The sequence below is a fragment of the Anopheles gambiae genome, chromosome 2, assembly GCF_943734735.2.
Source record: "Anopheles gambiae chromosome 2, idAnoGambNW_F1_1, whole genome shotgun sequence".
NCBI lineage: Eukaryota > Metazoa > Arthropoda > Insecta > Diptera > Culicidae > Anopheles > Anopheles gambiae.
In genome coordinates this window covers 34,474,444-34,486,462 of record NC_064601.1, presented here as the reverse complement: position 1 = coordinate 34,486,462, position 12,019 = coordinate 34,474,444, and the positions used below count along the sequence as shown (strand labels likewise).

General features: G+C 42.9%; 2 protein-coding genes across 10 annotated transcripts in view; both read right to left on the bottom strand.

Moving 5' to 3' along the window:
* Nucleotides 1-12,019, bottom strand: part of LOC1269184 (histone-lysine N-methyltransferase, H3 lysine-79 specific) — a 42,167-nt gene that overhangs the window by 20,776 nt on the left and 9,372 nt on the right. The gene's annotated exons all lie outside the window — the stretch shown is intronic.
* On the bottom strand, nt 9,189-11,867 carry LOC1269182 (uncharacterized). The gene is made up of 2 exons (XM_307788.6): nt 9,751-11,867; nt 9,189-9,666 (listed from the first exon to the last, which is right to left on the bottom strand). The coding sequence occupies exons 1-2, from the start codon at nt 10,266-10,268 to the stop codon at nt 9,387-9,389; spliced, it is 798 nt and encodes a 265-aa protein (XP_307788.5). The 5' UTR covers nt 10,269-11,867; the 3' UTR covers nt 9,189-9,386.

Below are 12,019 nucleotides of genomic sequence, written 5' to 3'. Positions count from 1 at the left end.
CTTTGCCGTAGGATTAAAAATAGCTTAAAACAGCGGCGTTTCCTGAATAGCAACCATTTTTCCCTCCCTCGGGTTGGAATGCATTTTTCCTGCACATTCTGTATTGGAGATTTGAAGTTCTCTGGTTCAGAGTTTTAACCATGTTTACATATAAATCTGAACCAACGTGGTGCGGCAAGGTGCTGTGGATAGATGGTTGTGTGCTCTTAAAATTAAACACGTTTTCTTGTATCTCAATCTATTTAAATGCGTTTCACTACATTGTTAAATACTCAAACCCAGACACAAAGAATTCATTACAATCATACGAATTCATAATCAAACATTTGAAACAAGAGGCGAATTTTCCAAAAACATTTCCCAGGGAAAATGCATTCTATTGATCCAGCGAACAAAACCTGGGGCACACGTGGACCGAAAGGAACGGCAAAGAGCGCTCATTTGTATTCGCGCATAATGAAGATGTGTAAACACAACATGCCAAACGCGCCAACAACCCATCATCGTCGCCCATTACAGGAGATGTTTATTTTGCATCTATTCCTCTTCACCATGCACTTTTCATCCCACAGTAGGAGCTTTTGGTTTTTTTTTGCTGTCCAGAGAAGCGTCTGCTAAAGTAGGGCAGCACATTACACAAAAAAAGGAAGAAACCCGTACAGTCCCCGATTGCAACGTTTTCAAGTGGCTAGAATTCTATAATCCTTCCACGAGCACTGTAACTGTAGCACCAGACCAAAACCGTACGTGCAGTATTTGCAAACAAACGAAACCAGCTCCAACCTCTCCTTTGCTCCTTTGGTAACAATTCCACAGCTGTGATCCACACGTCCGGCGAGGATGGCAGTAAATAAATGGAATAATTATTCGATCAATACTGGGCGCCTCCCTCAGCGCGCAGCAGCACGTGGTTCGTTCGAGTGCTGTGTCACGGTAGCGAAACAGACAGGCCCTAAAATTAACTCTGACACTTCCCTCCCCATGTATGTTTTGTCTTAAAAATAAAACCCAAACAAATGTGCCTTTGCATGTGTGCCATTTGCATTGCGGAAATGCTCGATGAATAATTTCGAGCACATTAGTGCTAGGGGGATAGGGAAGCAAAAACGAGCACACACTTCTTCCTGGACCCAAAAATAAATCGATCGTTCATGGAACCGAAAAATGCCATCAGTACTAGTGCTCGTTTCACCCGCAGAGTGTCCTCGAACAAGGCAGCCAGCCAGCCAACCAGCTGCTGTTGCCTAGCAGTTTCAATTCATCTATTTTCCATTCAGAAAGCTTTTCCTTGTTGTTCGCTCACTGTCGCACGGACACAAATTGACTGAGCTTGAGGTTAGAAAAGGTGCAGGAGGACAGAAGGAGCCGATGTGGCAATCATTCAAGCTTAATTTAATTTCATTTTGATAACATTTTGGTTAGACATCCGGACAGACCGGCTTTTAGGGGTTGGGAAACACACACACATACAGATAAGAAAGTTTCAGTTTGTCAGTGGTTCGAATATGTCGATACCAGGATGTTGTGTGTTAAAATATTCACTAGAATGCCACCAGCACACACGAAGCCGTGGAGGAGGCATGATTGATAAAAAAAGGAAAACTTAACACGTTGCTGAAACATTTCCAATTTTGAACAGTTATTTTTACCACTATGCTATACATATTTAAGTTTTCATCGGTAAGGCTTTTTTGGAGCAAGCACTAACAACCGCGTGAACTGCATTAAGCATGGAAACAGTTAACTCGCTTTAAGAGCTATTTTAACGTAACTACGTCACGTAAATAAATTAAACCCAATGCTGTTAAAGCACAGTCTCTTCAAAGCATACGAAGCATCGAATCCAACTCATTTCGTGCGTTAAAAATAATTGCAAACAAAATCTCCCCTCGATGGCCCAGAGCTTGACCCCACCATTGATTGTACATTATTGGCTTTGGGCGCGTCCGCCCCTTTAATCACTTTAATGGGAAGAAAATTAACAACACTTCACCATTTTCTAGCACCACCGTTCACAATCACACTCTTCACTAAAAGCTCTTACCCTCTCAATGAAAACGAACCCCCTCTCGCGCTCTCTCTCTCTCTCTTACACACACACGCACTCTTTCCTTCTTCCGTGTGGCCGTGCCGTTCTCACTAAACCGGTAGGAAGCTTCCGGAGAACCGAGCACACCACCCGTGGATGGGAAAGCTGAAAAAAGGACGACTATTAAACTAGATGCTGTGTTCTTCCTCCTCGCAGAGAAAGTAAGAGAGATAGACAGAGAGAGAGAGAGAGAGAGAGAGAGAGAGAGAGAGAGAGAGAGAGAGAGAGAGAAAAGAGAGAGAGCGGAATTATCTTCACTTAAACTCTGTACAATTTTCCTATGTCAAGGGAATAGTTAGTAGTCCCATGCTCCTGCCCCATGGCACTGCTGCCTCTCGAACTGCTCTCCGTGGCCTGCCTCGACGCCCCCCAAACGACCGTGGCGGCCTTAAAGTGGCACATCCCAATAGCCCGAATTGCGTAGTGAGAATAAGCTCTCGCCTCCAGCGGGGGCACAATCTGCAACAGCAACGGTAGGAGGAGAGTTCGTGCCCCAAAACTCTTCATAGCAACGCATCAGCAACTTTTAATTAAAGCTCAATACTCCGATGATAGTTGGTGGCCACCGAACGCAGCGGCAGAACGTTAAGTTTTCATTCAATGCGCTAGAAGCGAGCGATTTTGAATGAATGGTATCAAACAGACAATTTATAAAACAACAATTTCAATGAAATTTTCACACAAAATAAAAACGTGCAATTGTTAGTTAAAACAGGGTTTTTCCAGGAGTTCTCATAGTTGTGGGACACTTTATTGACTCTTTCTTATGTGAAATGAACCTAATGTAATGGGAATTGAGCTCTATAGCACCCTTGTTTGACAATCCAATAGGAATTTCCAAACGGCCTATCCAAAAAGAGTACCATAGAGTCAAAATTCCATCATATGAAGTTCACGTCACATAAGAAAGTGTAAAGGAAAGTTCCAACACCTATGAGAATCCCGTGGAAAACCCTGTAATATCTGGGTATGAAAACGAAACGCAACATAATAGGAAGGCTGCTGCTACTGCTGTCGTTTTCTCGCGACGTTTCGAGAAAATGTTCCACTTTAAAGCACGTTACACCAATACCACCATCATATAGATGGCGGAAGGAACAGGAATAGCTTCTCCACTGCCTCGGGCACTTCCGCGCTTTTACTCAAGCGCACTCAAAAGCAGTGAGACAGAAAGAGAGAGAGAGAGAACCGACCCGCGACGGCAAGGAAAAACGGATCGATAATTCGGATGCTGGAAAGCTGCTGCCTGCTTTTCTTCAGTGCGCTAGTGTGCGCCGGTCTTTTGTGTACGTGTGTGTATGTGTGCAAGCTTTGCGTTTTCACATCTGACACCGCCGCGCTTTTCATCTACCCGCCTCACGGAAAAAGCGCTTTTCCTCAGCGGTAAAGCAAGCAGATCGCGTTCCTCTCTCTCTCTCTTTTATAGCTCTCTCTCTCCTGTTGGGGACAGGCGATGCTTTTTCCCCGGTGGCATTTATTATTTTGACCACTTTCCATTACCCCTGCACAGCACGCTCTCCTCCTCTCGTGCCCTTTAATAATGGCATTATTTGTCCATCTTCCCATTCACACTTCGTCCTTTCTCGCTCTTACAGATGTAGTGCCATTGGAGCGAACATTTTTCACCGTTTTGCTCTTAGGACTGCCAAGAGCCTAGCCAAGAGGATGTTGAGGGAAAGCGAAACGAGCCAGAAGACGCGGCGGCATTGCGTTTTATGATCTAACCGAGAGAAACGGCCCCCGGGATGGAAATGATGTTCGTGATGCAATGATGACGAACATACACACAGGACCTTCAGGGTAGGGGGGAAGGAGGGGGGGGGAGGCGAGGGGCATCTTCAAGAACGCACGCTACAGAGCACACAAGCGAACAGGATGAAGATGTTTCAATAGAAGCGCGAAAAGGACCGAGTTTTCCCGGGGTCATCATTTTCGGGCACATGAAGAAGGATGTACGTACAGCAGTCATTCGGATGGGTGTAGTACGGTGCCCTGGATTTGCCGTTTTCCATCTGTTTTTGTTTTTCGCTCTGCTGAGCAGCATTAGTCCCTTTGGGATGAGCTGAAAAGGCGTAGGCTTTCATCTGGTCTATTATTGCAGCTTAAGTAACACCAGACGTATGGACACAAACCTTCTAGGGTGAATTTTTCGTCGAACACCGTTATGCCACGTTCTTTTATGGAGCTTTTCCCTTTTTTTTTTTTGGTGTTCTCTTGAGAAAGGGTGAGGCGTTTCGCACACAAACACAAAAGCACAGCACCCTCCAACCCTTCAACACACGCATGTATATACATGTGTGATATAGCAAGCAGGCTCCTCTATGTGTTCTTTGAAGGCCTCAAAGATGCCATCGCAAGCCCTGTGTTCCCATCATCCTCCACAGCATCCCCAACGAGCGAATGCAGAAGGTGAAGAAAAAGCCCAAAATAAAAGCCCTCCATCCTGCTCATCCAAAAAGCGACCATTTCCCATTCTGTAGGATGATGTTCTCCCTCTCCATCTCTATCTCTCGTTCACTCTCACGTGTATCCTTATTCTTGTAAGAGGGCCGCGGCTAGAAGGAAGCTTCCCTTACACCTCAAACTTTCTCGTGTGTTCAGCAAACTTGCTCTCTCGCTCTTGTTCTTGCATCATCGTCGTATCAGCCCTTCTTCTTGGGGGAGAGCTTTTTTTATCCCAATCACCCACCAGAACCAAGGATTGGGGAAGACTGGAGATAGACGGGAGAGAAGACTGACGAAAGGTTGCCTGAAAGTGTGTCTGTGTGTGTGTGTGTGCGGTTGTGTCAAGGGAGTGGAGTGGTGATGGCGATGATGAAATTCTGCAAATCCAACCAACCAACCAACCACCAACCAGCAGCCCAATGGTTGAGACATAACAGAGCAGTGGCAAAAAAATACGGCAATGCCTGGGAGAAGAAAAACAGCTCACCGAGTCAAGGACAGGAAAAGCGTCAGAATCATAACGAATCATTTCCTTCGGCGAAAAGCAAGCAAAACAAGCCAAACAAGCAAAAGCGCTAAGGCAAAGAGCGGGTAGACGAGCCGTATATTGACAACGTGGCAAGCGCCCCCACACACTGCTGGATGCTCTCTGTCTCTCGCTCCCTGGGCATGGTGATAAATATAATTAATTTAAAAAATGACACAAACATTACCGACCGGGAAAAGCAACTTCCGTTCTTTATGTCTTTTTTTATAGAAAGCGAAATACGAAGAGCATGATTTTTCTCAGCTTTCACTATAAAGAATGGACGGTTTTTTTATTATTTTATTCTAAAGCAAAGTGATGGAGCGACGATGAAAAATCGATTTTATGTCCATCAAAAACCGCAAATACTGCACAAACAAAGCAGCAGCCCGACACAATAACTGGAAGAGGTGAGATCTCGAAACCGGGCATACATTTCCAAGATTTACAAACTGTTGGGATGGATGCAATATTTTGGGAAAATAACCTGCAACAAACGACCCAAATGTGAGTAGAATAAATTAAAGCATAACCACGACAATAATGTACCGACTTCGTGTACTGTTAGTCGCACCCAACGGTCCAGGCACTTTAATTCGGGCTGTATTACCAACGAATCTTTTGTCCAAAATTTAATAATTATCTAATCTGCTGGATCTAACGAACCAGTTGCACAACCCGTCACTAAATGCGTCATGTGAATTTCGTAATGTTTGCCAATTGATTGCAATTCGCTGCCCCGCGGCACTGTATAATAATTTCGACGACCAAACCATTAGCTACGGCTGTGAACGGTTTAATGAAGCTTCATTTTGGGTACTCTGCCACAAACTAAAAGCGATTCAATTAGTATACGCGCTCAAAATGTTTTAGAGAAATTAAATAAATTCAAGAATTAGAGAATTACTGTTTTGCTGTATTAAAACTGTGTCCAATTTTTCGATCATTGAATTCGCATTTTAATCTACAGGTAATTGTAAGATCCTAAGGTTCATTTAGCGATTGAGGGAACTGAACTGAACTTGAAACATTGCTCTCTTTCAGAGCGAATTGCAACGTTCTCGTAGCATAAAAAATAGATCTTTAAGAACAACACAAATCCTATTAGTGCTATAAACACAATCAAAATCCAGCTGTATGATTTAAGCTGGAGTTTCAAAAACCCACTTTGCCTCGCTTTACAGCATACACTCAAATATTGTTAAAAATAAGCTCCAAAGCATTCGATATAGCATTTCGGAGATTTACCCAACACATTACTTACTGCGCTACGCAGAGCTTTTATTGATTGCACAATCGGGAGCACACAAGCATTCAACGTCTTTCCCACGCACGTGCCATACAAGCCGAACAGGACGGAATGCGTACGCTTCCTGAATCGCAATTGATCTCACAATGTCCGTGCTGCGGCCGGAGGTGCTCCGAGGAATAAAAAATGTATATGGAGATTTTTTCCCCCGCAGATGCAGGAGCAAGGTGGGGCTGTCGGGCATCACCCGAAAGAGTCGCACAAGAGAGGAGAGCGAAAAATCAATGCCAATGTTTTCATTGCATCCCAAGGTCTCTGTGGCCACGCACTGCGTACGTAAAGCGTTCCTTGTGCGCTCTCGATTGGACGCTAAAACATACACATTAACGCACAAGCAGAGCAATAGGATGGGACCGTCTAGGGCGGAAACGATGGCATTTGTTTCGGTTTTAAGCTTTTACCGAAAGTACCTTAATTTCATATAAAATTATAGCAAAAAATGAGTTAAAAAAGTAATACAATAAAACTTACTTAAAGCGACGCAATAGAACATACGTATTTATCTGATTAATATAGTTTCCAATTTTAGTCCTTTTTTATAAAAAAAAGAATAAAAAGAAAATATTTCCTTGCAACAACATTCTATTCATATTTAATAGAATTGGCAGTTTTGGCAGCAATCGTGAATCGTCCTAATTACAACAAAACAGGCCCTACAGATGGAACGGAGCAAAACATAGACAAACACACTCACACACACACAAACAAACCGACTGCTAGCGACTACTGCTGAAATGTGCCTTGCGTATTTGGGGCGTTTGCTTTTATCGATTTTCCGTTTTTCCACTGCCCGGTTGGTTGGTTCCATGTACGTCATTGTCGTGCGCATATATAGAGGGAAACCGGGCACGAATTATTATGCAGCAGCAGCAGCAGCATAACATGTTGCGGGAAGAACGAACGATGTTCGCTAACCTGCGTTTTACCGCCGTACCACATAAACGGGAGGTAAAAACGTGAATGTGATCAGCCTAAAATATTCAAAATTTAAGCAAAAAAGAAACGTATTTTTTTTATATTTAGCTCCACAAAAAATTTGAATGAGACACAATTTTCCAAGTGAAATTTTACCACAAAATGCCACGCTGCCCGGGACCCAACATTCACCCATCGGAAACACTCCCACCATATCACCTGCACACACCAGAGTAAAACATGCTTTTGCTCCGTAGGCTCGCTCACGAACAAACACACCGAACCGGAGGAATCCGGCTTGTTCCCTGGGAGGAGAACGCGTTTTTTTTTTTTTGTAGTTTTGGTTTGGTTTTCTGGAACCTGTTTTTTCCGTAGCACTGCTGCTGTGTGTTTTCCTGCCGCGTTGGAAAATCGATAAATATTGATCAATTTCCCACGGGCACCAACGGGGAGAACGAGAGCGAGAGAAAACGATGGAAAGCTCGACAGAATTGCGGCCCATGCCACGGGCAGAGAGCGAGAGCATGAGAGACAGCATTGGGATGAGCGGGGGAGGACGGGCGGGGAAGGGTGTAGCGTTCCCTCCCACACAACAGACAAGCGAGCGCGCGCGTGCTAGTCCTTTTGCACACCAACAAAAAAAAAACAGACGCAAGGGAAGGGCCTGTGTCGTCGCGATTCCACCTATACGCTGATGTAGGGTAATGGATGGAAGGGGATGGGAGGGGATAGGGAGATGGTGTTGATGGGACAAGAAAGAAAAACCAACAAACGCGCCCTGTTTGTGCGCCATCATGCTCGGAACCGATGCTGCACACGTTTTGGTGGGATATAGACCGGATCTGCGCTTCCGCACCACCGTCTCACCGACCGTGAAAGTGACTGTTTTATGTGTTGCATCAACATGAGCTTCCGAGAAGTCCGTCCTATTTGTATTTTACCGAAATTTTTAATATACAGAAATATATAACCAACTTGTTTCATACAAGTATTTACAAGATTGTAAAATGTATTTGAAATAATACAAATTCTGGTTAAATTATTGGATTTTCTAAGCCACTTCAATGTTGGAACTGCAGATTTCAACTACGTTAAACGAATGCTGAAAGCTTCACGGGTGATTTCGAAACTGGAAAGCCAGATCAAAACAAAAAGTTATGTTTTCAAAATCGTAACACTATGATTCAATCGTAACACTATTATTCAAATCGACAACAAACTTGGGAAAACGATAAAACAAACAATACAATTCATGAAAGAGACAAAAATAACAATATAAAACTAAACGAAAAAAATACCAAAATCCAACACTACACCATAAACAAGAGCATACACACAAATAAGACTAATGTTAAACAAATAATAAGAAAGAAGACGAACAAAAAGTAAACAAATAACTCTGGTTAGTCGAAGCTAAGCATAGAGAAAGTAAGCCTCTTAGTATGGGAAATTGGACAAAATTCTGATGAAACATAGGAGGATGAATCCTTTCTCGTCAAATTAAGAAGAAGAAGAAGAAGAAGAAGAAGAAGAAGAAGAAGAAGAAGAAGAAGTGGAAAATCAGAAGAAAAAGAAGAAAAATAAGATGGAAAAGAAAAGGCAAAAAGAAAACACAAAAGACAAAAAAAAGAAATAGAAAAACAAAAACAAAAACAACAGCAATAACAAAAGAGAAAAGACAAAAAAGAAGAAGAAGAAGAAGAAGAAGAAGAAGAAGAAGAAGAAGAAGAAGAAGAAGAAGAAGAAGAAGAAGAAGAAGAAGAAGAAGAAGAAGAAGAAGAAGAAGAAGAACGTAGTTGAAATCTTCAGCTCCAACATTGAAGTAGCTTGGAAAACCCTGTAATTCGCTATACTTCAATATTGATTTCTTAGACTATTGGCGAACCATCGAAACCAAAAAGAAGTACAACATCAAGAAACTTTCTTTTATTACATTAAATTTACTTAACATACGTCTTTACCAATAAAACTGGTTGGTTTGAAAAATGTAACAGGACGCATGCATGCTTAAAACGAATACAATCAGCTAAACGCCTAAATAACCTTTCTTCTCCTCAGTTAAAATCCTTCAAAATACACAATAACAGAAACAGTTCCCTTCGTCACGCAAAAACGTCCGAAAACGAGCCCAACAGCGAAAGCGAACATTCGGCGTACATGGCAGCGCAAACCGATTGACCGCTGCTGGCACTCATGCTGTCCGGAACCGTTTCCGCCTGCCCGTACAGCGAATGGTGCGGTTCCGCGACGGCATCCTCCGTGGCCGATGGCGTAAAGGCAATGTGCAACAGTTCCCCGATCAGCCCGCTCGTGTGGGTAAAGCGTGCTTCCGATGCTTCACAAATGGCACGCAACACACAGCTCCGACCATCGAAACCTTTTCTGTGGTGGCAAAAGAAGAGGGAGGGTGAAAAAATCCATAAACACGAACCCGCCGTATGGTAAGAATTGTAAACAAAAACATACTGCTCAAACAATTGCTCCAGCATACGATAGAACGTCCAGCGGGAGTGATGCTGCTGCTGGTGAGGTGAGCGTCCCGGTTGTTCCGGTGGTGGTGGCGGCAACGATTCAGTGTCCAGCTCCTGCCACTGCCCATCGTACCGTTCGTAGGGCGGCTTGGCATGCGACTGGGGTGCCAACACCAGTGGCGGCATCGTCGTTGGTACGGCTGCCCGCCGACGCAGTACCCGTTCCGTCTCCAGCTCGTGCCGATCGAGAAACGGCGGTATCCAGTGGGACGAGTTCCAGGGCAATAAATAGACCGACTTAAACACGTACCCCATCGTGACGGATTCTAGCTGGATGTCGGCCGGTATACCGAAGCCGCCGATCATCTGCAAACGTTGCGGATTGGCACGGGGAAATATTAGGAAGCGTTTTTGGCGTGGCTGAGCTGCTGCATCGCCATCGACCATTGACACGGCGGCGAGAAAGGTAAGCGCAACCAGAAGCGCCAGATACACTGCAGATGAGGTGCACATTGTTACAGTTTGAACGTACGACAGGAACTGAAATGCAACGAGTGGCTCGGCAGTGCGTTACAGATTTTGTGCCCTATGTGCTTTGCGAATTCTAGAGCTCATTTGCAAGGGTGTGCAATATTTGCCGGCTTGATAATAGTGAGGATCTTTAGCATTAGGGAGTGCACTTTTTTCCAGGGTGACCAATGTGTGCCGTGAAAAAACACACCTTAACACTAACCAACCAAGAGGGAAGGGATTTAACAACACCTTTGCTTTTGTAATTCTATTGTAAACTGTTAAGAATAAAATTCCCATAGATGGCATTTTATGTTGCCGTCTAATGAAAGCATAAAATTCGTATAAAATGCTAAAACTTTGAGATTTGCCGGATTATGAGATTTGATATTATAAAAGATTCAATATCACAAAAGCACCCAGGTTAGAGCTAAAATGAATAGATCAGCTATTTTAGTTAGTTTTTTTATTTAAAAATTTTATCACTGAAGAAGTTGTTCCAAGATCATGTGATGTGTTAATCAATCGGTTGCTATCAATATCAGAAGGATTGTATAATAAGGTTTGCATTAAAAAAGGACAAAGATTGAACATTTTTACGCTTAAAGCGGACTCCGTGTGGAGGTTTGTGGACGTCGTATAAGCTTGTTCCGGCATCTAAAACAACTTGGCACTATTGGACAGCAATCTGAACATCGAAAGAAAGCCCAGTTCTTAATGGACGACGACCCTGAGTGACTTGAGGTTCCGAAGGAAGTTAAAATTGAAGACCGAGGAACAGGTGGCTACGTTGGCTTGGCCGGGAGATCGATGCATCCGACCAAACAGTGAAATAGTACCTGAACTAGAACTAGTCAAACTTTGCTACAATATGTGTCCATCTTAATCAAAATCCTTGCTCTTGCTCCTAAAGCCATCTTACACTCATAGGTTATATGATAGAAAGGAAAAAGGATAAATAAATGAAACAGGGATTAAATTAAACAATAACAGAGGAAATCGGAAATCACAACGTGAGATTATTTTTTTTTCTTTATTTTCATAGCGACTTTGAGCCAACAACATGAGATATCACTTTCGAAGAAACAATACTGTCCAGTTACGTAGAATTCTGGTTTCTATTACTTGTTTAGCAGAGAGAGAAAATTCTGATGAATTGCATAATCATTCAACGGGAACTAGAGTCCGAAAAAGGTTAAACCACTGCATTGGATATTTCTAATACTGGGGCCCTTTCCGTTGTAAGTTCGTAAGCTGAAATTTCAGCAGGTGGGCTTATCCCAAGGTGTATAAATTTAGAAGGCTGATTTTTATCGCTTCTGCTTCTGAATGAAGATTTTAAGAGTGTTTTGAGTATTCGTCAAGCCTCAAGAAAGCTTGTTTGAACAAAAGTTTTCACCCATTCTGTTAAAAAGGGATATTCAAATTTGGTTTAAAAAAAACATGCTATGAGACCACCTGGACTACATACACTTTGATTCTACATTCCACCACGTGATCTCTTTAATGCACCTTGGGGTAAATGTAAACAACACCGCGTTTTCGAGCAGGTACACGAATCTAATTCTAGCTTTGAGGCTAGAATAATCTAGACCAGGGGTCTCCAAACTTTTCAATTCGCGGGCCGCATTGCTTCGTAAATAATGTTGTTGTGGGCCATTTTGACGTTACTTTTGGTAATGAGAACGTTTAAATCTCGTTTTTATATGAAAATACTATATGAATATTTTAAAATTCTGCATTTTTTTGTTATA